Below are 27,590 nucleotides of genomic sequence, written 5' to 3' on the forward strand. Positions count from 1 at the left end.
CCTCAACACTGTCAGACTTTTTACTAAATCTGCACTTCTATTTCTACTAGTTTTTCCTCATCATTCCTATCATCCTTTTCCTCCCACTTAAGACTGTATGACTGTAACTTGTTTGTATCCTAAGATTTTTATTAATATTGATTGTTTCTTCATTGCTTATTTGACCCCTATGACAATCATTAAGTGTTGTACCACACGATTCTTGACAAATTAATCAATTAATTGATTGATTGATTGAATTTGTATGCCGCCCCTCTCCGCAGACTCGGGCCGGCTAACAACAGCAATAAAACAGCATATAATAATAATCCAATACTAAAACAGTTAAAAACCCTTATTATAAAACCAAACATACGTACAGACATACCATGCATAAAATAGTAAAGGCCTAGGGGGAAAGGGTATCTCAATTCCCCCATGCTTGGCGGCAGAGGTGGGTTTTAAGCAGCTTACGAACGGCAAGGAGGGTGGGGGCAATTCTAATCTCTGGGGGGAGTTTGTTCCTGAGGGCCGGGGCCGCCACAGAAAAGGTTCTTCCCCTGGGTACATATTTTCCTTTATGTACGCTGAGAGCATCTGCACCAAGACAAATTCCTTGTGTGTCCAATCACACTTGGCCAATAAAATTCTATTCTATTCTATTCTACAGCAGGTACCCCTGGAGCGCTCCACAGCCTTTGATACCATCAGTCAGCTAACTTGCTGAGCTGGTTTTGCAGGTCGGATGAAGCATTGCACTGGTTCAGAAAATTTGCAAGGGTTCAGTTTCACCCCCTGACATTTGAGTTCAGCCACCCTAGCAGGAGAGCCCTCTCAATTCAACATCCCCTCTGTTCTGTGCACGGCCCTCAAGAAGCCCACCGACTCAGAAATCCCTTATTTTATGACAAAATATTAATTAAGAATATTAAATTTTAATATTATCTATCTACCCAGTGAATGGCTACCAAAACTTTTACTACCACACTGTGGACGTGGTTTAGCCGGGATGCCCTGCATTTTCTTTCAACATTTTTCAGTGCAAATTGGGTGCTCTGGGGTGGAGCTCAATTTTTGCTACCCCACTGCACCCCCCCCCCCAGTCCGGGCAGCAGCCCATCCATAGCTGTCTGTCTGTCTGTCTGTCTGTCTGTCTATCTATCTATCTATCTATCTATCTATCTATCTATCTATCTATCTATCTATCTATCTATCTATCTCTATCCTATATCTATCTGTCTGTCTGTCTATCTAATCTATATCTATCTATCTTATCTATCTATCTATCTAATCTATACCTATCTGTCTGTTTGTTTGTCTATCTAATCTATCTATATCTATCTAATCTATATCTATCTATCTGTCTGTCTATCTATCTATCTATATCTAATCTATATCTGTCTGTCTGTCTGTCTGTCTGTCTGTCTGTCTGTCTGTCTGTCTGTCTGTCTATCTATCTATCTATCTATCTATCTATCTATCTATCTATCTATCTATCCATCGTATTAATTGGATTTGTATGCCACCCCTCTCCGAGGACTCAGGGCGGCTCACAACAAATATTAAAAACATAATAATACATCTAAAATCCAATTACGGTACCTATCTACCTACATATCTATTATTTATCTATTTTTCTATGCCGCCCAACTCCCCTAGGGTCTCAGGGCGGCTCACAACAAAAATAAACAGGGATCAATATAAAAACATTTCAAATTTAAAATCATTACAGCCATCCACCCATTCATTCCAAGCTACTCCAGCTAGGAATGCTGGGCGTCGCAGTCCCAACTTCACGCAGCTCAAAAGCGTCTTCCATTCCTCCGGGACTACAATTCCCAGCATCCCTCCGCGGGCCGGTCGCCTTCTTCCTTCATCACGTGTGCTAGAATAAGGCGGGGCCGCCCTTCGCGTCGCCAAGCTGGGCCTCCGTCACGTGATGCCGCGACCGGCGGCCATGTTTTAGGTCTGGCCTTCCCTCCCTCCTTCTCCGAAGCGGATCCGCCTCCATCCGGGTCCTGGGCAGGGGCGGAGCTTGAGAGAGCGGCGGCGGCGGTGGCTGAGGCGGCCCGAGCGGGGCGGGAGGCCGCGGGACGGCGGGGGCCATGGGGCAGTGCGGCATTACCTCCTCCAAGACCGTCCTCGTCTTCCTCAACCTCATCTTCTGGGTAGGCCGCCCGGGGACCTCCACAGCTTCCCCCCCTCCCTCCTTCCTTCCTGTCTTTCCGCCCTCGCCCCCCCCCCCTGAGGGGGACAAGGCCTCACTCGAGCCCCCGCCTCAGGTGGCGGGGGAGCGGCCTCGTCTCCGTTCAACACCCCCCCTCGCCCCGGGGGCTTCTCCTTCCCGCCGTCCAAGGGGTTTGGGACCGAGGAGGCCGGGGGACACCTCCCCCCCATTATTTCCTGGCCACGGGGGGAGGGGGGGCAGGGTCGACCTTTTGAGGGAGGGGACACCGGATAGGGGGATATAAGGGGAAGGAGGGGGGAGAAAGGAGGATCCTAGTGAAAGTCCCATAAGGGGGGAGGGGGCTGACCCTTCTTAATTGCAAGTGTTTCTGCATTTATGTAGGTTCGGTGAGAGTTCATTAGAGTTTATTATGGGTTTTACTGTTCTTATTACCATCTATATCTATCTATCTATTTATATCTATAATGTATCTATTTATATCTATCTACCTACAGTTTAACAGTAACTGAAGTTAAACATGCCTGGGATAAACATATATCCATCCTAAGATAAAATACAGGGAATAGTATAAGGGCAGACTAGATGGATCATGAGGTCTTTTTCTGCCCTCAGTCTTCTATATTTCTGTGTTTCTATCTATTTATATCTATCATCTATCTGTCTATATCTATGCTGCCTAGGGCGGCTTACAATAAATTTCAAAAATCAATAAAAAGAAGTCAAATATAAAATCTAAACTATAAAACCTTAACGAAAAGCCATAATAAACTAACTAATTATTTGACTTTATTTATGTGCCATTTACAGTTAAATTATTTCCCCCTTTTCATCTCCCTCAGATCCCTCTGCTCAGGGAGGGGGGGGGGCTGCCAGCCTTTTATTTTCTTCTTTTGTTTTGAGTTCATTGCTGGATTGATCTGGTGGTGCTGGATGGGAGGTGCACAGAATTGGCTTTATTTTAAGGGGGGGGCTGTAGTCAGGTTTTAAGTAAGTAAATAAATAAATGCATAAAATAAAAGTTGGAGAGAAGCCCCAGGTATTAGCTTAAGAAGAGAGTGGCGGTATCCCCCCCCCCCCGAGACTCCCATAGGAGGGGTTTTTTTGACCCTTCTAAATGTCCTCTTTGGATCCCCTTGGATATAGGGAAGTGTGGTTTTCTTTTATATTTCTTTTTGAGTTCATTGTGGCTGGGTTTATATCATTTTGCTGGTTGTGAATCTCACAGAGTTGTACGACTGCCTATTTATAGGCGAGATCAAGGATAGCTGCAGCCATCTTTTAAGCAAAATAAATGCAGATCCCGACCATCCTTGCTTTTGCAGCATTTGGGGAAGAGAGAGAGGCATGGACTGCAAGTTAATAAAAATTATTATGTTTGTTATACAAACCTTTCCTGTTCGAGGTGAGATCACACTGGGTCACTCCCCACAAGTCAGGGATGGATAAATCATTGTGTCCTTTTGATTGCTGCTGTTTTGAATCTTGTTGGGGGATATTTTAAAGAAAGAAAGGGAGTCCCCCCCCCTTCCTTGGGGAGGGAAGATGGATATCATGGAGAATTTATTTGTTTGTTTATTTATTTATTTATTTATTAGATTTGTATGCTGCCCCTCTCCGAAGACTCGGGGTGGCTAACAACAATAAAAAAGACAATGTAAACAAATCTAATATTAAAAATAATCTAAAAAACCCCAATTTAAAAAACCAATCATACATACAAGCATACCATGTATAAATTCTATAAGCCTAGAGGGAAGGGAAAATTTCCCCCATATTTACTACTCTAGCTCCGTTCCAGCTTGTGACCCACTCACCCACCCACCCCCAAAAAAACATGGGATGTTGTCTCTGGAATGGGAGTCATAGAACCTAGAAAATGAGAGCAGGAGGGTGTCATGTGCAAACCTCAATTTGTTACAGGAAGTACGCAAAAGGATCTGCCTGTTCCAAAATGGTCAGCTCAGATGTGATTTGGGAACTGGACCAAGGACAAAAGACCCGAAAAGAAAAGACAACACCACTTTTCTTGGTTGGGTCAGCCTCTCCTCAAACAAATAGCCATAGCATTTAGACTTATATACCGCTTCACAGTGCTTTACAGCCCTCTCTAAGCAGTTTACAGAAAATCAGCCTTTTGCCCCCAACAATCTGGGTCCTCATTTTACCGACCTTGGAAGGCTGAGTCAACCTTGAGTCTACTAAGTGATCAGCAGAAGTAGGTGAGACGAGAAGATTCTTGTCTGCTTTTAAGAGCAGGGTTCCCACTGGGCTGAAAGCTTCTTTAAGGCTGCAGGCATGCTTAGCCCTGCATTCAGTTCATCCTTAAATAGATCAGCTGGTCTCCAACTTTAATCTGGCCTCCACAGATCTGGGCAGGCACTGCAGGAGGGTGGTGGGGGTGGGTGGTGGAAGGAGATGAAAGGGTTTGAAAAAAAGACTCAAAAAGCTGCCTTTTCTTCTGGGACTCCTTTCATTGTGGCAACAAGACAGCCATCATTCAGGGTGGGTTTAATTTAGAGTTTGGGCTTCTGGTCCTCTTGATAGCCTAAATGGCCCTTTGTTATTCTGGAAGGAAAATTCAGAAGTCTCCACAAGGGAGAATATTTGTAGCTCAGGTTTGAAATGTGGGGTCCGTGGTTTCTCTTTGAGCTTGGTGGTTTTCTGGCAGAGCTTTCATCACCCAAGCTAGGTAACATCACCCCTACACCAGAGCACTGATGTATTATCTTGTTTGGGTAATGCAACCTCTTTTTTTTAAATATAATTTTTATTTACAAATATACATTAAAACAATAACAACTGACAATACATTTACATCTAAACAATGTACAGAACACACACGAAACTTAAAAAGACGAATCTATTTTGTCACCCCTCCCCTCCTACAGCTGGCTCTATTGACAACCAACATTTGGTTCTTAACAGTATTTATTTATTGATTGATTGATTGGATTTGTATGCCGCCCTTCTCCGGAGATTCGGGGTGGGTAACAGCGACAATAAAACAGTGTACAATAGTAATTTGGTATTAGAAATGATTAAAAATCTATTAATATAAAAACCAAACATACATACATACATACATACAATGCATAGAATTGTAAAGGCCTAGGGGGAAAGAAGATCTCAATTCCCCCATGCCTGGTGGCAGAGGTGGGTTTTAAGTTGTTTACGAAAGGCAAGGAGGGTGGGGGCAGTTCTAATCTCTGGGGAGGAATTGGTTCCAGAGGGCCGGGGCCACCACAGAGAAGGCTCTTCCCCTGGGACCCGCCAGGCGACATTGCTTAGTTGACGGGACCCGGAGAAGATCCACTCTGTGGGACCTGACTGGTCGCTGGGATTCGTGCAGCAGAAGGCGGTCCCTGAGGTAATCTAATATTGAGAGCAGTGATTTAATTAATAACCTATATTTAATGTTTTGTGTTGTATATTAATGCATGTAAATTCTTTTTATACAGTTAATAATAAAACATACCTAACTCGCTTTCTATTGAATAGACAGAAAAGAAAGGTTATATTAATTCTTGGTGTTTTTGCCTTTATAACATTTCTTTATCACGCAGCACTACTAGTAATTGTTCTTTTATTCAACCACGTATAGAAGTCTTTCCAAATCTGATAGTAATGCAACCTCTGCAAGGAAACTACCAAGCTCAGAGAGCATCAAGGGCCCTTCATTCGGAAGTCTGGGACCACATTTTGGGACCCTTTTACAATTTTTAAAAAAATCTGCAGCACACTTCATTGGCTACATAAATAATGGTGAGCTGCATATTGCAGAAGCTGATGCCTTTTAATAAAATGTGTTGGTCTGAAAAGGTGCTGCCAAGACTCCTGGTTTTTTTTTTTCTGACCAGGGGCTCACAGGGCTGCATGTAGAAGGTTGCAGAAATTGTTAAAGAGCAACTAATTGAAAATAGCTATGTATGAGATCACAAGAGTACATTTTCTCCTAGTTAGTGATGTCATTTGAACTTTACACTGTGCCGGAGATACTGCTGTGATCTATACCAGCGGTCCCCAAACTACGGCCCTCTGAGGTCTTTTAACCGGCCCGCGGCAGCACACGAGATTTTACCGATCGATATAATAAGAGGGAGAAATAGAGAGGGAGAGAGAAATGAAGAAGAGAGATAGAAAGGGAGAGAGAGAAAGGGAGAAATAGAGAGGGGGGAAGGAGAGAAAGTGTGAGAGATACAAAGAGGGAGAGTTAGAAAGAGAGTGAGTGAGAGAAAGAGAGAAGAGAGAAAGAAAGAGGGAGAGAGAAAGGAAGAGGGAGAGATGGAAAGAGAGAGAGAGAAAGAGAAAAATGAGAAAATGATGGAGGGAAAGAACGAGGGAGAGGAAAATGAAACAAATGAGAGAAAAGGAAGAGAGAAGAGAGAAGTGGAGAGGAAGGAGGGAAGGAAGGAAGGAGAAATGGAGTTTGTTGATTTAAGTTTAAATGTACTTGTTAATAAAGAAGTATAAATTACTTTATTACTTAATTATTAATTACTTAATTACTTATTACTTCTTTATTTTAAATATTGTATTTGTTCCCATTTTGTTTTTTACTTTAAATAAGGTATGTGCAGTGTGCATGGGGATTTGTTGATAGGGGTTTTTTTATAGTCCGGCCCTCCAACAGTCTGAGGGACAGTGAACTGGCCCCCTGTGTAAAAGGTTTGGGGACCCGTGAGCTTTACTATGGGTATGATTCTCATTTCCTAATTTCCTTGCCATTTTAGAGGAACCCTAAAATGTATATATGGAGCTGGGAAGAAAGGCTGAATAGTAAACAATGCTATCAAAGCTGCCCAGGAAGGCTGATCCCCTTCTGTGAATCCATCTGGGCCTCTCCCGTTTAGCTTCGCATTTATGCTCCAGCTTTTCTTTCCTGAGTTTGGAGACCAGAAACCCACTGGTGGTTGCTTAGTAACAGATAACTTCTGGGGTTAATCCCAGCCTAGAGAAATATGAATGGATGAAGGGCCAGCATAGATAGACCTCGTTTCTCAAGGATCGGCCGCTTACACAAGTTCCTTCCAGTCAAATTTCAGTTTGTTCCTTGAGATTTCAAAATAGTTGTCGAAATTGAAGTGTTCTGCCTTTGCAGAGCATATTAAAATAGTGCGTGCAGGTTAGTACAGCAACGGTTCAGCAAAGCTGGATAGTAGAAGGGAGGAAGAGCGTGGTGTTATGAATTGTGCATTTTGGGTGGTCACAATTCAAATTGTTGGTCATGACCTTTAAAGCCCTACATGGCTTTGGACCAGACTACCTCCAGAACCGCCTGCTACCGCACGAATCCCAGCGACCGATAAGGTCCCACAGAGTTGGCCTTCTCCGGGTCCCATCGACTAAACAATGTCATTTGGCGGGCCCCAGGGGAAGAGCCTTCGCTGTGGCGGCCCCGGCCCTCTGGAACCAACTCCCCCCGGAGATTAGAATTGCCCCCACCCTCCCTGTCTTTCGTAAACTACTCAAGACTCATTTATACCGCCAGGCATGGGGGAGTTGAAATATTCCTTCCCCCTAGGTCATTACAAGTTATGCATGGTATGTCTGTGTGTATGTTTGGTTTTATAATAAGGGTTTTTACTTGTTTTATTATTGGATTGTCACATGCTGTTTTTGTCATTGTTGTTAGCCGCCCCAAGTCTACGGAGAGGGGCGGCATACAAATCCAATAAATTATTATTATTATTATTATTATTATTATTATTATTATTATTATTATTAACTTAGGAGCAACAAGAGCTGATTGGGAGAGAGGACATAGCTCCAAACCATGATAGTAAACACAGTGCAGACTTTTGGAGCTGATGAGTTGGAATTTAATTGCTGTCTTTCCAGATTCATCCTCCCAGCTATTTTAAAAATAGATCTTAGAAAGCGAGAAACAGTGCTTTAACGCCATACAAACAAAAATATTGCTATGAGTAATGCTTATTTGTTGTTTATAAAAACAGTTGTTGCTGGTGTCCAGCTTTTTCAGTGATAAATGAGTATTCCCATAGATAGATTCTTTATTTGTATTGATAAGTAAATATCACATAAAGACCTAATTGGTCTTCTAGTTTTTTGATTGCACTTTTGAAATTCCATAAAAGGAAAGGAGCTCTGACAGCAACTTCGTTTGTTGGGTTTCTATTCCATTTTATTTTCAGGACTTCATGGTGATCTACAGATCGCCTCTTCCTCTAATTTTTCCCTGTAACAGCCCTGTAAGTTGGGCTGAGTAAATGTAACTGGTCTAAAGTTAGCCATGATCTTCCATGATTGAAAGAGACATAGAAACCTTAAGACCTTCTAATTCAACATCATTACCGTTACATCACACCGATTGTTAACGATGCACTTATGCAAGATTATTCTGAACAGGTTTTTTTAAAAATTCCCTTTCAACATAATGTGGACTATGTTCTAAGTATGCCAGATAAAGGCAATTAAACCTGGATTGTGACGAAACACATATTTGAGATTTGAGCTACATTCTCTAGAACAGGGATCTGTAACCTTGGCCATTTTAAGGCGTGTGGACTTCAACTTCCAGAATTCCCCAACCGGTCATAATGTAGAGATGTTAAGATAGTGTATGAAACACCCAAGCATTTGTTTTGTATGATTGTGTAATTTTAGCCTTCTTGGTAAGGCTTATGAATAAGATTTGTGTGCTTTGCAAAAATGAAGAAAAAAACCCTGCACATTCAGCTGTTAAAGGGTTAAATAGGGTTCAGGAGGGAAGTGTTTTTAACAGGAAAGTGAACACAAGAACAAGGGGACACAATCTGAAGTTAGTTGGGGGAAAGATCAAAGGCAACATGAGAAAGTATTATTTTACTGAAAGAGTAGTAGATCCTTGGAACAAACTTCCAGCAGACGTGGTTGGTAAATCCACAGTAACCGAATTTAAACATGCCTGGGATAAACATATATCCATTGTAAGATAAAATACAGGAAATAGTAAAAGGGCAGACTAGATGGACCATGGGGTCTTTTTCTGCCGTCAGTCTTCTATGTTTCTATGTTTCTACTCTTTAAGTGGAAACGCATGTGATTTTTTTTCTGGCTTTTGTTCTTATGACCATGGAGGCAGTTTTGGACAGAATTATTATAAGCCAAATGAAATTTCATGAGTTGAACAAATGTTTAATACTATAAAAAGTTAAAACTAGGCGCCCTGTGCTTTAAGAACTAAATAAGGCAGAAAGTACTTTTAGATGTGCTTAAATCATTCTGAAAGTGCTAAATGGTACCTTTCTGTGAGGATAGTTATCAACAGTGGCCTATAATATAGATTTACCTTCACAGAGTAGTTTATTTACTAGAAAAACAATGACCAGGGCATTTTTCTAAATTCATTTTCTCTTACTCTAGTATTCCTGAAGTGAATTATATGGTATAATTTCCAGAAAAATTCAGTAATGCTTGAAAGTAGCAAGCAGATATCACCAATATCAGTTAATGATTTATTTAAAAAAAATACTGCATTAAAGCCTAATTACTGCTGCTAATTTTCCACGTAGCTTGCCAAAATGTGTGAAAACTAGATTTTTGAATGAAAATATAGTAACTGCTTCTAAGTGGAAGAAATAATAGAAATTGATTGCTAAAGATTCAGATCATTTCGTTATAGAAGTCACTTGTGGCAAAATGTGATAAAAGGAAATGAAAGAACAATAAATGGTAAGAGGTACAAATTCTTTCTCATTTTTCCTTGTAGCTAATGAAGTGGACTGGGACCTGCGGAAACGTCTGCAGAAATAAATTGTTACGACTTTTATGATGCCACAAGATTTACAGTGTTTCACTGCGGGAATCTTTAATTCTTTTGAGTAATGGTGGCCTGGCTGTATAATTCTATAAAAGTCATAGAAACCTGTAACAGTTGTAGGAGATTAATGAAATAGCAGCCATAAGTCACAAGAGCCCATGTGATATTGAATTATCATATGCTGGGAGCACCAATCCTTCTTTTGGGGGTTAGGAAGGAGCTATCACTTGCTCAACAGCTGTGGAAAAACTCATCTTGATAGTATAATCCAATAGGGGTCCTTTTTATATTAACAAATGCGTTAATATAAAGGAAGCATGTTCCCTCATAGAAACATAGAAGACTGACGGCAGAAAAAGACCTCATGGTCCATCTAGTCTGCCCTTTTACTATTTCCTGTATTTTATCTTACAATGGATATATGTTTATCCCAGGCATGTTTAAATTCGGTTACTGTGGATTTACCAACCACGTCTGCTGGAAGTTTGTTCCAAGGATCTACTACTCTTTCAGTAAAATAATATTTTACCTCCTACTCTTTTATCAGTCAGTGTGCCCAAAGTTAGGCCCAAATTGTTGGAGGCAATGACTCTGTAAACCACTTAGAGAGGGCTTTAAAACATGTAGGGTGGTATATAAGTCTAAATGCGATTGCTATTTTATTTAATTGTTTCATAAATGAAGCATGTTCCATCTTGACTTCCATTGACCAGCATGCCTAAGGTCTTATTTTATTTATTTTTTATTGAGATGTTATTTTATTTGAACATAGGTTTAACAGCATGGCCAGGTTAGTTTTCATAAAGGATGCAACAAAATTTGAATGGTACCCAGCCACTTTGGGTTGCTGTTTTCTAGGAAGAAAATGTATAAATACTGTCACATGTACGTACTTCAACTCACCATGGAACTAAAGCCTACTGCTGCATTGATACACAGGTTTCATTGGGCTCCAAACCCATGAATTATTACTAGATAGAAACTTGAGAGCCGCTGCTAATGTTCTCACCCAACGTAATTTGAACCCGGTTTTGGAGAGGCCTTAATTGGAAACAATGGGCCCTAGTTGCTTGAAAAGCATCAGTAAATGTGTCAATCGTAGCATTTCTCCAGGTACTTTTTCATGGCCGTTTGGAATTGCATAACTGTCTTAGAAGGTGGTTGGTTGCCTTTGTACAATCCAGGGACCTGGCAGCGCTGAAGATTCAAATCACATTACAAAGCCACGTGATGGAGCACAGCGGAGAATAAGAGCATTGTTAAGGCCTCTTCACTCTTCACTGCATACCTTTCTCTCTTATTTTGCTCCACATCTCTTCTGCCACGCATTGGGGCACTTTATCTCGGCTCTCAACAAAGTGGGCCTGTCTTGAGAGAAATTCCTTTGTAACTGATAACTCTTCTGAGCGATGGTGATGATTTAAACCCCTTTTTCCTAGTACTGGAGTCCAAAAACATTGCGTTTTGGAATGCCAGTTGCTGAGAAAGATGGTGAAAGGTTGTTTTGTGTGTTGGCTTTCCAGAAACTGGTCGGTCACATAAGTAAAACCAAATACAGTGATACCTCTACTTACGAACTGAATTCGTTCCATGACCAGATTCTTAAGTAGAAAAGTTTGTAAGGAGTAGCAATTTTTCCCATAAGAATCAATATAAAAGCAAATAATGCGTGCGATTGGGGAAACCCCAGGGAGGGTGGAGGCCCTGTTTCCTCCCAGGAGATTCCTAGAGAGGCCCCACGGAGGCTTCTCCCTGCCTTTTCCGGTTACACTTTTGGAGATTCGAGTTTGTAAGTGGAAAATGGTTCTTGAGAAGAGGCAAAAAAAATCTTGACCACCCAGTTCTTATCTAGAAAAGTTTGTACGCAGAGGCATTCTTAGGTAGAGGTACCACTGTACTGACTGGGCTAGGCCTTTGATCATGTACAGATGAATTCATCTTCAGGAATGTTTTCTTTTTAAATTTTCAAATAACACCCTTCAAGTAGTTCAGAGATAAGAGAGGTTTAGAATAGGATATAGGTATTCTGCCCAGTTGTAAAATAGGCAAACAAATGTGTATGCATTTGTTAGAAACAAATGAATGTTTTTCCATAAGATGCTCTGAGTCCAGTACTATATTAAGGCAAAGTCACAGATTCTGCATCTTTTCCAGTTGACCTGTTAAAAAGAGAACATTTTGTTAAATGTTCATTATTTATATGTTACACAATGAAGTGGTCATTACTTTTTTCTTCTATTGAATTCTAATATATTAGGACTGATAAATTTAGACTTAAATTATAGAGACTGATAGTAAAAAAAATATATACAGTGTTCCCTCGATTTTCGCGGGTCGAACTTCGTGAATAACCCATACCACGGTTTTTCAAAAAAATATTAATTAAAAAGTACTTCGTGTTTTTTCCCTATACCACGGTTTTTCCCACCTGATGACATCATACGCCATCGCCAAACTAATAAATTATGCAAATAAATAACAAAAAAAATTATTGTTAATAAATAATTATGTTTATAAATATCAAGATCACTAAGTGTCTTATTCAATGGTGAGTACCAGTAATAATGGTGAGTAAATGGTTGTTAAGGGAATGGGAAATGGTAATTTAGGGGTTTAAAGTGTTAAGGGAAGGCTTGTGATACTGTCCATAGCCAAAAATGGTGTATTTACTACCGCATCTCTACTTCGCGGAAATTCGACTTTCGCGGGCGGTCTCGGAACGCGAAAATCGAGGGAACATTGTACAGGTATGTTGTTAAAGTAAAGAAGGAAGAGAAGAGACTGCTCCAGAATCTATCTAGGCTTCCCCTCCCCCCTTCACCCACCAGCATCTCTAATGATGAGGGAGGTGAGATCATTAACAAGCTATTTTTGTGCTCCATTGCTAGGCAACCATTAATAATTATAGTATTCCCCATCTCTTGGCTGGTTCTCGACTCCAAAAGGTCTTAAAATGCTGCCCTCTAAAAACCTGAATTTCTTGGTTGACTCTGCAGAAAAACCATTGGCTGCACTAATTAGTGCTCACGGGAATGGTTCCGTTCCATTGATGTCGCTGTCATGATACTAGAAATAAAAAGAGAGATTAGAAGCCTCAAAAAGCTGATTCACGACCGATGAATCATCGCTGAGTTAATCTTTGATCCTCGCTTAGCCACCACAGCTGCTGCACCTTAGTTGACTCACCCGAAATGCACGAGGTTGGCTTTGGAGTTTGGCCTGCCCTACTTACTGTGTTGTGTGAACTTAGTGGTTGTATCTCACAAAGGGTGCTTGATGATTATTTGTGCCAGTCAGGGTTGATATATTCAATTAAGTTGTGGCATAATGTGTATGAGCACAGCCTAAGTTGGAACACGGCTCCAATAACACCTGGAATCATTGGCAACAGATCTAAGGCTTAACTGGCGGATTTTTCCCAGCCCGGTCCAGGATCTGATTCTGGAACTATATACATTTATTTTATTTATTTATTTATTGGATTTGTATGCCTCCCCTCTCCGCAGACTCGGGTTGGCTAACAACAGTAACAAAACAGTATAATCCAATACTAAAAACAGTTAAAACCCATTATATAAAAACCAATCATACATACAGACATACCATGCATAAAATTTTAAAGGCCCAGGAGGAAAGTGTATCTCAGTTCCCCCATGCCTGGCGGCAGAGGTCGGTTTTAAGTATCTTATGAAAGGCAAGGAGGGTGGGGGAATTCTAATCTCTGGGGGGAGTTGGTTCCAGAGGGTCGGGGCCGCCACAGAGAAGGCTCTTCCTCTGGGTCCCGTCAAGCGACATTGTTTGGTTGATGGGACCCGGAGAAGGCCAACTCTGTGGGACCTAACTGGTCGCTGGGATTTGTGCGGCAGAAGGCGGTCCCGGAGATACTCTGGTCCGGTGCCATGAAGGGCTTTATAGGTCATAACCAATACTTTGAATTGTGACCGGAAACTGATCGGCAACCAATGCAGACTGCGGAGTGTTGGAGTAACATCGGCATATTTGGGAAAGCCCATGACTGCTCTCGCAGCTGCATTCTGCACGATGTGAAGTTTCCGAACACTTTTCAAAGGTAGAGAGCGTTACTATGATGTACTTACTGCGTTGTGTGAACTTAGTGGTTGTATCTCACAAAGGGTGCTTGATGATTATTTGTGCCAGTCAGTGTTGATATATTCAATTAAGTTGTGGCATAATGTGTATGAGCACAGCCTAAGTTGGAACACGGCTCCAATAACACCTGGAATCATTGGCAACAGATCTAAGGCTTAACTGGCGGATTTTTCCCAGCCTGGTCCAGGATCTGATTCTGGAACTATATACATGCACGTTTATACAAGTCTGCACACCCTGATTGTTGTGGGGTGATTTAACCCCTAATCCTGAAAGTTCTCTACCATATAGGGAAATGAAATGTTGTTGCTTTAATATACACTGCTCAAAAAAATCAAGGGAACACTCAAAGAACACACCCTAAATCTGAATGAATGGAATATCCTCACTGAATACTTTGTTCTGTACAAAGTTGAATGTGCACAACAGCAGGTGAAATTGACTGTCAATCTGTGTTGCTTCCTAAGTGGACAGTTTGGTTTCACAGAAGTTTGATTTACTTGGAGGTATATTGTGCTGTTTAAGTATTCCCTTTATTTCTTTGGGCAGTATAGTTTTCTGCAAATGGAGCCCGTCAACCTTTGATGCCTTCCCAGGTCAGAAGAGGGTGGTTTCCCTCCAAACATACTTTGAAATTAGTGGTGTGAATTTTAAGTCTACGCCTGTCCTAGTTGTAAGAAGGGAGCTAATTGATGTTTTTCGTTAGGTTGAAAAATTACTTCTCAGTAGTTAGGGTAGTACGGTAACTGTTTAGGCTGTGTGTCCTTGTTTCCAGTAATATTGAATAAAAAATGCACTGAAGAGGTGTCTCTGTGTGTGTGTGTGTGTGTGTATTTATTTAATTACGGTAATTAATTTGACTTCTTTGCCGCCCAATCCCGAAGGACTCAGGGCAGCTTACAATAATATAAAATTAAAAGTACAATAAAAATAGAAGTCAAATATAAAGTCTGAAACTATAAAACCCCAATTAAAACAAGACGCCATGAACGGAATATCTCCGTTCATGGCATCTCCATGCAAATTCAAACAAAATTCAAATTCGGCGCCTAAAACACGATTTGAGTATTGCCCACAATATCATATGCTGCAACGTCCTACCGGTCAATGACTACTTCAGCTTCAACTGCAATAACACCAGAGCACGCAACAGATTCAAACTTAATACGAACCACTCCAAACTTGACTGTAAAAAATATGATTTCAACAATCGAGTTATCGAAGCGTGGAACTCATTACCGGACTCAATTGTGCCAACCCCCAACATTTCTCCCTTAGACTCTCCACGATTGACCTCTCCAGGTTCCTAAGAGGCCAGTAAGGGGCGTGCATAAGTGCACTGGTGTGCCTTTCGTCCCCTGTCCAATTGTCTTTCCTTTCTCTCACCTATCGTATATATTCTCTTCCTTTCATATATCCTCTCCTCTAAGTTCACTCTCACCCTCTTTTATATTATCACATGTCTATCTTTCTTCCTATGTATTTATGTATTGTACAAATGAATAAATAAATAAAATAAATAGGTCATAGTTACATTTAACCATGAGCTTGTAACTTTAAGCAGGCTGTACTTGTCACTATGGATATGATGTGAATTACAAAGCATGGAACAGGAAAATCCCCCCCCCCAATCCCAAACCTTAGCTTACAAAGCCACAGAGGCCAGGCCTTTGTGGTAAACGAAGGGACCCCTTCCGGGTGGCTCTTATATTTTTCTTACGCTTTGTTTTCTAGGCTGCTGCAGGCATCCTGTGCTATGTGGGGGCTTACGTCTTCATTACCTACGATGACTACGATCACTTCTTTGAAGATGTCTATACGCTCATCCCTGCAGTGGTCATCATAGCCGTGGGGACCCTTTTATTTATCATCGGTCTAATTGGCTGCTGTGCCACAATCCGGGAAAGCCATTGTGGCCTTGCCACGGTAAGCTTAATACCAGGATGCCAATTTCCTTCCTTTTTTTAATGGGCTTAACTGTGTTTTCTTGGCTGAGTTTGTACCTTTTTTGCTTGGCCTGTGTGAAATGCACCATGTCGGCTCCTGCAGCTGATTGTAGCTCGGCTAAAGCAGCAGAGTGATGCATCTGACACCAAAGACCTTATTAATGGACAAAGGCCTCAGCCTGCCTGCAAGGCCTATCAGATTCCATACAGGTATCTCTAGTTCAAGGGGGAATAAAAGCATCTGAAACACTAGAAAGCCATTATAGATTAATGTAGGCAGTCCTGCACCGTTCTGCCCATCTCCTGGACAAGTTAGTCAGCCTTTTTTTGTTGTCCTTGTGATATGAATAATAAAACAGCCCTCCCTTTTTTTTAAAAAAAGAGCAAAGCAGAACAAGAAACATAGAAGTCTGACGGCAGAAAAAGACCTCATGGTCCATCTAGTCTGCCCTTATACTATTTCCTGTATTTTATCTTAGGATGGATCTATGTTTATCCCAGGCATGTTTAAATTCAGTTACTGTGGATTTATCTACCACATCTGCTGGAAGTTTGTTCCAAGGATCTACTACTCTGTTTTTATCAGCTCTTTAGATTGGAGGTCTGCAACCTTGGCAACTTTAAAACTTGTGGACTTCAACTCCCAGAATTCCTCAACCAGTAGAGCTTTGCTGTCTGAGGAATTCTGGGAGTTGAAGTCCACAAGTCTTAAAGTGGCCTAGGTTGCAGACCCCTGCTTTAGATGATCAATACATAAACGCTTTCAAATACCTTAAGAACGTGGTCCTATAAAAGAGGTTTGTAGACAGAGGCTCCTTCGCATTACAATCCCAGAAATAAGAACGTACAAGGAATCGGGCCGACAGTGGACGATTAGGAACACAGTGAGCAGCTTAGCTTCTTATGTTGTCACGACAGCTTCCTGATCAGTAGAAGCAGCCTGTTAAATCCCTGGCTCTGATTCCCCATCCCATCGGCTTCCTAGGTATTACTGCAGCCAGCTTCCTCTGTGTCATTTTTAAGTTGAAAGATACGGTTCAGGTAGAGAGCTTGGTCTGCCTTTCTTCCTCTCGGAGGGAATGGACCAATAGCCAAAGATAACAATGCGTACATTTGCTTGTTCTGATGAATGAACATAAGCTTTATTTTTGTCTTCCAGTTTGTGATTATCCTTCTGTTGGTCTTCATCACAGAAGTGGTGGTAGTGGTTCTGGGCTACATCTACAGAGCGAAGGTAATTAGCCTCTCTTCTGAAGTGCTAATACATAAAGCTTTATTCAAGGTTTGATACGAGTGATTTGTATTTGTATTAGATTTGTATGCCGCCCCTCTCCGAAGACTCGGGGCGGCTAACAACAATAAAAAAGACAATATAAACAAATCTAATATTAAAAACTATCTAAAAAAACCCAATTTAAAAAACCACTCACACATACAAACATACCATGTATAAATTCTATAAGCCTAGGGGGAAGGGAAATTTCAATTCCCCCATGCCTGACGACAGAGGTGGGTTTTAAGGAGCTTGCGAAAGGCAAGGAGGGTGGGGGGAACTCTGATATCTGGGGGGAGCTGGTTCCAGAGGGTCGGGGCTGCCACAGAGAAGGCTCTTCTCTGGGTTTACTCGACCGGACCCGGAGAAGGCCACCTCTGTGGGACCTAACCGGTCGCTGGGATTCGTGTGGCAGGAGGCTGCACGAATCCCAGAGTGAGGGTTCTGTGAAGCAAAATTGTGAGAGGTTATCGGACCAAATTAAAACCACACACCTCTTGAGAAGTCATCCAAATCCTCAAGAGTGAAATAATGTGGTAAACCAAGCGGTTGAATGCTTTTAACGAGGGTTAAAAATACGGATTTCCCTCCCCCCCCCTTTTTTTTTGGAAGGTATTAAAGTCCTGCAGAAAATGTTTGTTAAAGCTTTGGAATAAATCCTTGGGGGCTTTGCTGCTTGTAAGGGAACATAGAGACTTTGACCAGCTTCAGAAATTTAGCAAAATGAATAGGAGAAAATGCCCAGGGTTCAATTCATTTGTCCCTCAAACTCAATTTCATGGAGGGACGCATCAGGGTTGTGTTTGACCCGGGCGTGGCCCACTCGATGTCACTCGTGTTGGGGTGACCCAAGCTCTGTGCCAGTGAAAACAGGCTCCCGAACGCCATATTCACTGGCAGAAGCACCGCGGGTCAGGCGTTCGCTGTTTCCAGGCTGCCCCGCCAGCCTTGGTTTTGACACCCCTGAGGGATACCAAAAACCCCTTGGCTAGAAGATCTCAAGAAGACAAATAGCAATAGATCCTCGGTGGTGCAGTGGTTACAGTGCAGTACTGCAAGCTACTTCTGCTGATCACCGGCTGCCAGCAGTTTGGCAATCGAATCTCAGCAGGCTCAAGGTTGACTCAGCCTTCCATCCTTCCAAAGTCGATAAAATGAGGACCCAGATTGTTGGGGGAAACATGCTGGTTTAGAGAGGGCTATAAAGCACTGTGAAGCAGTATATAAGTCTAGATCAGACCTGGGCAAGATGCGGCCCGAGGGCCGGATGCTGCCCGCCTGCTTTCTGTGACCGGCCCGTGGAGGTCGGTCCAACTTTTCTAGATAAGAACCGGGTGTTCAAGATATAATATATACAGTGTTCCCTCGATTTCCGTGGGGGATGCGTTCCGAGACCGCCCACGAAAGTCGAATTTCCGCAAAGTAGAGATGCGGAAGTAAATACATCATTTTTGGCTATGGACAGTATCACAGGCCTTCCCTTAACACTTTAAAACCTTTAGAACTTAGTGATCCTGATATTTATAAACATAATTATTTATTAACAATTATTTTTTTTGTTATTTATTTGCAAAAATTATTAGTTTGGCAATGACATATAATGTCATTGGGTGGGAAAAACCATGGTATAGAAAAAAAACCCGTGAAGTATTTTTTAATTAATATTTTTTGAAAAACCGTGGTATAGGCTATTCGCGAAGTTCGAACCCGCGAAAATCGAGGGAACACTGTAATATATAATTATATATATAATATACATAATACATAATATATAAAAGATAATATATTACATAAAATATAATATATATTTATTTTATAATTATAATATAATTAACTCAGTTCTACCCAATAATATATAGTATTGGGTAGAACTGAGTTAATTATATTAGTCCGGCCCTCTAAAACAGGGGTCTCCAACCGCCGGTCCGCGGACCGGGACCGGGCCGTTGGGGGTTTTCAGCCGGTCCGCGGCACCAGGGCCCCCTCGGCCTTTCCGCGCTGCCCACCGCCCGCCCGATTTGCCCCCTCTGCTCCTCTGCCACCTCCTGCCTTTCACCGCAGCTCCTCCCGCACCCGGAACGCACGCCCTGCCCGCCTCACATTTGCCGAGAGGACTTTCGCCCCGGGCTCTCAGCAAGGGGGCTGCATGAGAGGCGGGGCCGGCGGAAGGTGATATTCAATGTCGGGGGCGCACGGGCGGTTTTGCGCGCGCTCCCTATCTCCCTGCTAGCCCACTCGGAATACTGTATTCAAAATAAGAAAAGCCTTCGCCGGCAAAGGCTTTTCTTATTTTGAATACGTATTCCGAGTGGGCTAGCAGGGAGATAGGGAGCGCGCGCAAAACCGCCCGTGCGCCCCCGACATTGAATATCACCTTCCGCCGGCCCCGCCTCTCATGCAAACCCCCTTGCTGAAAGCCCGGGGCGAAAGTCCTCTCGACAAATGTGAGGCGGGCAGGGCGTGCGCGCGTCACCGCTGAGAAGAACGGAGAGAGAACGAGAGTGAGTGAAAGCAACAGACAGCAAGATAGAGAGAAAGTGAGAAAGAGAGAGTGAGAGAAAGGGGGGAGAGAAAGAGATAGCAAGAGAGAGAGAACAAGAGAGAGAAAGAGCGTGAGAAACAAAACAAGAGAGAAAGAGTGAGAGAGAGAGAAAGCAAAAGAGACAGAAAGAAAACAAGAGAGAGAAAGTGAGAAGAAGAGAGAGAAAGAGGGGGAGAGAGAGAGAAAGAGAGAGGGGGGAGAGAGAGAAAGAGAGGGAGAAAGAGAGGGAAAGGGGGGAGAGATAGCAAGAGAGGGAGAGAGAAAGAGAGAGGGAAAGGGGGAGAGAGGGGGAGAGAAAGAGGAGATAAAGGAAGAGGAGAGAGAGAAAGGAAGAGAAAGAAAGAAAGAGGGATAGAAAGAGAGAGAGAGTGAGAGATGCTCAGTGAGCCTTTCTTTGAAGTTGCCTTTCTTTCTTTCTTTCTCTTTCTTTCTTTCTTTCTTGCTCTTTTTCTTTCTCTCTTTTACCTTTCCTTCCTCTATTTCTTTTCTTTCTCCTTCCTACCTTCTTCCCTCCCTCCCTCCCTCCAGTCCTTCCTCTCTTACTCTCCCCTTTCATAAGTTTCCTTGCTTCCTTCCTCTGTTCCTGTCCCTTCCCTCTTTCCTTCTTTCTTCCTTCCTTCCTTCCTTTCCTCCCTTCCTTTCCTCCCTCCATTTCTTGCTTTCCTTTTCCTTCCTCCCTTCTTTCCTCCCTCATTCCCTTCTTTCACTCCTTCCTCTCTTACTCTCCCCTTTCACACCTTTCTTTGCTTCTTTGCACCCTTCTTCTGTTCCTGTACCTTCCCTTTTTCCTTCCTTCCTTCCCACCCTCCGTCCATTCATTCACCCATTCCTCTCTTGATCGCCCCTTTTACGGCGCCGCTGACAGCTAGCTCCCCCCCCCCACCGGGCCATGGAAAACTGGTCTAGCTGAAAGCCGGTCCCTGGTGCAAAAAAGGTTGGGGACCTCTGCTCTAAAACCATCCCAATTTCTAATGCGGCCCCCTGGCAAAATTAATTCCCCACCCCTGGTCTAGATGCTATTGCTAATAGCATTTAGACACCTATACAGCCTCACAGCCCTCTCTAAGTGGTTTACAGAGTCAGCCTCTTGCCCCCAACGGTCTGGGTCCTCATTTAACCCACCTCAGAGAAACGGGTGGCTGAGTCAGCCCACTACCAATGATGGCATTCCAGGAGCCCTGTAGAGCCAACCACCCACAGAGAATTTCTGCAAATTTCTGGGTCGGTTTGGTGGAGCGGCAGGCTGCGTTTTCAGGCTCCTCCTGTCAACGCAGAGAAAATTTTGAAGCTGTGTTTGTTTTCTACCAGGTGGAGGCCGAGGTGGATCACAGCATCAAGAAAGTGTACGACACGTACAATGGCACAAACCCGGATGCCGCCAGTCGGGCGATTGATTATGTGCAGAGGCAGGTGAGAGCCAATACAAACACAGCTGTTGGGGCCAAATGTACACAAGTTGTTTTCCGCCAGCACAGGGCCTTCTGTTGACACCACAGCTACTGGCTGGGTGATGTAAGGGAGCTTCCTTCCTTCCTTTTCTGCCTTCAGGAGACCTGGCCTTTTTTCCCTCTCTTAGCACTTCTTGCTGGGTTTTTACATTTCACCCCATGAAACACGCTTCTCTGCTCCAGTCCAAAGCAGCGTGGGGCAGCCCCAGGTCTTAGTGGGAATTGGGTATAGATTTGGGGGCTGGAAGCCAGATTATGCTGCATGTATTGATTCAGGTTTTCCCTGCTGTCTCATTTAACAACTGTTTAAAGTTGTGACGGTGTTAGAAACAACAGTTTTGCAACAAGCCCTTGCATTTATAGGCATTACAACACCCTGTGGTCACCATTCTTGTGGTTCCTAACCTGCTTGCGACAAGCCCTTAACAGAGAAAGCAGAACCAAAGTCCCAAGTTGTTGTTGTTGTTGTTGTTATTATTATTATTATTATTTATTAAATTTGTATGCCGCCCCTCTCCGTAGACTCGGGGCGGCTAACAACAGTGACAAAAAACAGAATGTAAAAATCCAATACTACAACAGCTAAAAACCCTTGTTATAAAGCCAATCATACATACAAACATACCATGCATAAATTGTAGAAGCCTAGGGGGAAAGAATATCTCAGTTCCCCCATGCCTGACGACAGAGGTGGGTTTTGAGGAGCTTACGAAAGGCAAGAAGGGTGGGGGCTATTCTAATCTCCGGGGGAAGTTGGTTCCAGAGGGCCGGGGCCGCCACAGAGAAGGCTCTTCCCCTGGGCCCCGCCAACCAACATTGTTTAGTTGACGGGACCCGGACCTAATTGGTCGCTGGGATTCGTACGGCAGAAGGCGGTCCCTGTTGTGTCACTTTGGCCCCAGGTGATTCGCTTAACAACCAAATGCAAAATTAGGTTGTAAAGCCTGACTTTCATCTAGCCACCATGGTGCTGAGCAACCGAGATGCCTGTCACAATGGTAGTCTCTAAGCGAGAACTATCAGTACGGAATAAATTTATGAAGCAATGTGTGCATTAAGATGTTATTATTAATCTTATTTCTGGTTTAATTTGATTTTAATGCATTTTTTAAAAATCCCCTTTCTAAAGATTTGCTGGGGCGTTAGAGTACACTCCCCTCCTCCCCTGGAGGAAGATCTTGCTTATTTGTAGGTTTGCTAAGAACCCCCCCTTGAGGGGCTGGGGGTGGGGAGAAAGCAAGGCTTGCCACTGGCAGATTCTTCAATTGGATTGGAGGGCAACCCCGGTGAAAATGACAGACTTTCCAGAAACGTTGCTTGGGTAGAAAACTTAACATTTTCCAGATGATATACTCTGGTTCCTCTTCAGATCGTATAAATCTTTTGCCTTTTACCAGATGACATGACAATGTATGGTTTGGAACCAGCCTTTGTTAATGTCCTGAGTCATTTTGAAACGAGAGAAGATGTATAATTTGGGCAGAATTAGATGAGGACGGAAAATAAGAGAGATGCAGTACTCCTTCCCTCCCTAAACATTGAGGGGGGAGAGTTGTGCTTATTTATATTTATTTGGCTGGCCAGGGAATTCTGGGAGTTGAAGTCCACAGGTCTTAGAAACATAGAAGACTGACGGCAGAAAAAGACCTCCTGGTCCATCTAGTCTGCCCTTATACTATTTCCTGTATTTTATCTTAGGATGGATCTATGTTTATCCCAGGCATGTTTACATTCAGTTACTGTGGATTTATCTACCATGTCTGCTAGAAGTTTCTTCCAAGGATCTACTACTCTTTCAGTAAAATAATATTTTCTCATGTTGTTTTGATCTTTCCCCCAACTAACTAACGTCTTAAAACGTTGCAAAGGTTAGGGTATCCGTGGTTTGGTTAAATGTTGTGCCTGAAAGCATCGCCCAACTTATTTCTAAAACTCTTGACTTTTCTGCCTGCATTCTCTCTTGAAGCTGCACTGCTGTGGGATCCACAACTACTCAGACTGGGAGTCGACCGCCTGGTTCAAAGAAGCGAAAAACCACAGCGTGCCCCTCAGCTGTTGCAAAGCCACCATCAGCAATTGCACGGGAAGCTTAGCTCGTCCAGCAGACCTTTACTCTGAGGTGACGGCCTTCTCTTCATTTTGATGGGTTTCCGATAAAAGCTCTTACACGTGAGATGGAAACTAAGGGTTTGTGCACGATCCCCCCACCTCCAAGTCCAAATCTCCATTTAAATCCAGAACAATTTAAATATTTATTTATTTATTGGATTTGTATGCCGCCCCTCTCCGTAGTCTCGGGGAGGCTAACAACAATGATAAAAACAGCATGTAACAATCCAATAATAAAACAACTAAAAACCCTTGTTATAAAACCAAACATACACACAAACATACCATGCATAACTTGTAATGGCCTAGGGGGAAGGAATATCTCAACTCCCCCATGCCTGAAGGTATAAGTGAGTCTTGAGTAGTTTAGGAAAGACAGGGAGGGTGGGGGCAGTTCTAATCTCTGGTGGGAGTTGGTTCTAGAGGGCCGGGGCCGCCACAGAGCAGGCTCTTCCCCTGCAGCCCGCCAAACGACATTGTTTAGTCGACGGGACCCGGAGACTCAATTTAAATCCATCCCCACTTCTTGTTAATCAAGGATCCGTTGTTTAATGAGAAATAAAGTCATTTGTATGTAGGTTGGACATGCCCTCTCTCTTTTAGAGGAATTAATTTTGAAAATATTTTTGTCCCACTTTGGAGAACTGGGACATTTATAAGTTCTTAATAAGAGGCAGCATTCGGGGCTATTTTCCCGCTGTTGTCATTCTGATGCTGTTCCGGCCCTTTTATAATATGCCGCAAATCAAACTGCCTTTTCTGACCTTGTAATCCCTTAAATTGGGGTAAAATTGGGACAACTGAATGAGCATTTACTGGCCAGATGCCCTTCCCGATGCCTAGGTGGAGTTCACAGAAGATATTTTTTTTCTTTGCAGTCTAGGAGAGAAACCTACCTAGGATTTGAACTCTCAACCTTCCTAGTGGGAGGCAAGCATCTTCACCACTAGGCCATCCTGCTGCCCTTATAATATACTGCACATAATATAATTCCTGCCCTCATGCCCAAATTTTGCATTTGGCAGTAATTGAATTTGCGTTCTATTCTTACATTGTATCAGGAAATGTCTTGCCTCAATTATATTTTACTAGAGCCTCTTTATGTTGTGTGTGTTTCCCTTTATAATACTTGTGTTGCATGTTTGTTTTAAATTTACCTTTACAACAGTTCAAAACAACTGTCGCTACTGCCCCACACATACAAAAAATCCAATAAAATGTATGTTTTATAAATGACGTGGCTATCAGAGCGTTGGGAGATTGTAGCTGTTCCACCATGCAGCATTAATGAGCTTAAAAATAATGGTTTCCTCAACTGATGGACTCCTTTGTGTTGCAGGGGTGTAAAGTCTTGGTGGTAAAGAAACTGCAGGAGATCATGATGTACGTTATCTGGGCTGCCTTGGCATTTGCTGCTATCCAGGTAGGATTCAACACTCTGGTTCATCCTCCTCAGGATTAAAAATTATTATTATTATTTATTGGATTTGTATGCCGCTCCTCTCCGTAGACTCAGGGCGGCTAACAACAGTAATAAAAAACATCATATAAATCCAATACTAAAACAACTAAAAACCCTTATTGTAAAACCAGACATCCCTACAAACAAACAACATGCATAAATTGTAAAGGCCTAGGGGGAAAGAATATCTCAGTTCCCCCATGCCTGACGGCAGAGGTGGGTTTTAAGGAGCTTACGAAAGGCAAGGAGGATGGGGGCAATTCTAATCTCCGGGGGGAGTTGGTTCCAGAGGGCCGGGGCCGCCACAGAGAAGGCTTTTCCCCTGGCCCCCGCCAAACGACATTGTTTTGTTGACGGGACCCGGAGAAGACCCACTTTGGGGCGACCTTTGAAAAGTGTTCGGAAACTTCAGATCATGCAGAATGCTGCTGCGAGAGCAATCATGGGCTTCCCTAGGTATGCCCACGTTACTCCAACACTCCGCAGTCTGCATTGGTTGCCGATCAGTTTCCGGTCACAATTCAAAGTGTTGGTCATGACCTATAAAGCCCTTCATGGCACTGGACCAGGATATCTGCGAGACTGCCTTCTGCCTCACGAATCCCAGCGGCCAGTTAGGTCCCACAGAGTTGGCCTTCTCCGGGTCCCGTCGACTAAACAATGTCATCTGGTGGGACCCAGGGGAAAAGCCTTCTCTGTGGCGGCTCCGACCCTCTGGAATCAGCTCCCTCCAGAGATTAGAACTGCCCCCACCCTCCTTGCCTTTCGTAAACTCCTTAAAACCCACCTCTGTCGTCAAGCGTGGGGGAACTGAGACATCTCCCCCTGCCTATGTAGTTTTTGTGCATGATATGACTGTATGTAAGTTTTTTATATTGGGGTTCCTTGCTTTTTAGACTTTTTAAACGTACTATTGTTATTTTAGATTCTAATTATTAGATTTGTCATTATGTATTGTTTTTATCACTGTTGTGAGCCGTCCCAAGTCTGCGGAGAGGGGCGGCATACAAATCTAATAAATAATAATTTATTCAGAAGAAAAGGATTTAGGGGCAGTGATTTCAGACAGTCTCAAAATGGCTGAGCAGTGCAGTCAGGCGGTAGGGAAAGCAAGTAGGATGCTTGGCTGCATAGCTAGAGGTATAACAAGCAGGAAGAGGGAGATTATGATCCCGCTATATAGACTGTTGGTGAGACCACATTTGGAATACTGTGTTCAGTTCTGGAGACCTCACCTGCAAAAAGATATTGACAAAATTGAACAGGTCCAAAGAAGGGCTAAAAAAATGGTGGAAGGTCTTAAGCATCAAACCTATCAGGAAAGACTTCATGAACTCCATCTGTATAGTCTGGAGGACAGAAGGAAAAGGGGGGACATGATTGAAACATTTAAATATGTTAAAGGGTTAAATAAGGTCCAGGAGGGAAGTGTTTTTAATAGGAAAGTGAACACAAGAACAAGGGGACACAATCTGAAGTTAATTGGGGGAAAGATCAAAAGCAACATGAGAAAATATTATTTTACTGAAAGAGTAGTAGATCCTTGGAACAAACTTCCAGCAGATGTGGTTGGTCAATCCACAGCCACTGAATTTAAACATGCCTGGGATAAACATACTGTATATCCATTGTAAGATAAAATACAGGAAATAGTATAAGGGCAGACTAGATGGACCATGAGGTCTTCTTCTGCCGTCAATCTTCTATGTTTCTATGTTTCAATAATAATAATAATAATAATAATAATCCCCAGCCAGCTTCCCCCGAAGCCAATTCTTAAAAGTTTGAAATCATGCTGGTCCACACTCCGTTTCCTCCTCTTCCTCCTCCCAGCTGCTGGGCATGCTCTGTGCCTGCATTGTGCTCTGCAGAAGGAGTCGGGATCCTGCCTACGAGCTGCTCATCACCGGCGGAACCTACGCCTAGGAGATGGTCTGCAGGCGAAGCTGGGAGTCTCGTTTTCCTCCGCTCAGAAGCCGGCTTGGCGGCGTCACCTGCCGCAGTAGTTTCCACTGACTCTGACCGGGCAGCCACGGCCCCTTTCCTAAATCTGGACACAATTAGCCCCTGCACCAGGGATGGGCAAAGCTTTCGGTCCCTTTTCCATATTACCGACTCCCTCTCCTTTGGGCAGCTCCCCACTTATCTATCCATGGTAGCCACCGAGTAACACTAGGTTTTGGTTTTTTTAAAAATCCATTTTATTTTAAACGGCATGAAAGCTGTGGGTGACCTAACTCTGGCTTTAAAAAAAAAGGGTGCGGTCATTTATCCTTACATCCTTGAGCGTTCGTTGGCGTGGCATCGCCGGTCAGTTGTACGAGGAAAGTCACTTATTCTTAATTTTGTGGAGTTTAATTCCTCTGCTTGCCTCTCACCGGTGTTTTCTGTCTTGGTTTTTTTTTTTTTCCTTTTTATAAAGCGAAGCATTAAGTCCAGTCCAGAACACTACGAAACGACTACTAATCAGAATGTTAGAATCCAATTAGTGCATCTCTTTGACTTCCTTGAATTCAAATGAACAAAACGTCCGAACTTTTAGCGTGTTTTAAAAAAACACACAATACGAGCTGGCTTTTTTTTTTTTTTTTCAGGAGTGTGATGTCTTGCACTACCGATTCTATAAGGAAATTTTCATTTTTTACTATAATGGGTCTGTTTCTGTATCGAGTGACTTGTTATCCTAGAGTAGCGAAGTAGAATGTGATAAAGTGAAATGTAAATAGGAAAATAGGAAAGCAAATTAAATAAATCTTCTGTACATCTCCCCCAAA

The 27,590-nt window shown here is 42.9% G+C and overlaps 1 protein-coding gene across 1 annotated transcript; it reads left to right on the plus strand.

The window, feature by feature from the left end:
* The first annotated feature begins 1,967 nt into the window (after positions 1–1,967).
* TSPAN3 (tetraspanin 3) lies at positions 1,968–27,590 on the plus strand. The gene is made up of 7 exons (XM_070762290.1): positions 1,968–2,147; positions 15,771–15,962; positions 17,142–17,216; positions 21,106–21,207; positions 23,212–23,364; positions 24,694–24,777; positions 26,650–27,590. The coding sequence occupies exons 1-7, from the start codon at positions 2,085–2,087 to the stop codon at positions 26,740–26,742; spliced, it is 762 nt and encodes a 253-aa protein (XP_070618391.1). The 5' UTR covers positions 1,968–2,084; the 3' UTR covers positions 26,743–27,590.

This window comes from Erythrolamprus reginae, chromosome 10, assembly GCF_031021105.1.
Source record: "Erythrolamprus reginae isolate rEryReg1 chromosome 10, rEryReg1.hap1, whole genome shotgun sequence".
NCBI classification, from domain to species: domain Eukaryota; kingdom Metazoa; phylum Chordata; class Lepidosauria; order Squamata; family Dipsadidae; genus Erythrolamprus; species Erythrolamprus reginae.

Excerpts from the sequence above, each read along its gene's own strand:
- TSPAN3 (XM_070762290.1), top strand. The coding sequence starts at position 2,085 with ATGGGGCAGTGCGGCATTACCTCCTCCAAGACCGTCCTCGTCTTCCTC. Across the intron at positions 21,208-23,211 it reads TTGATTATGTGCAGAGGCAG|CTGCACTGCTGTGGGATCCA; the intron begins GTGAGAGCCAAT and ends TCTCTCTTGAAG. Across the intron at positions 24,778-26,649 it reads TGGCATTTGCTGCTATCCAG|CTGCTGGGCATGCTCTGTGC; the intron begins GTAGGATTCAAC and ends TCCTCCTCCCAG.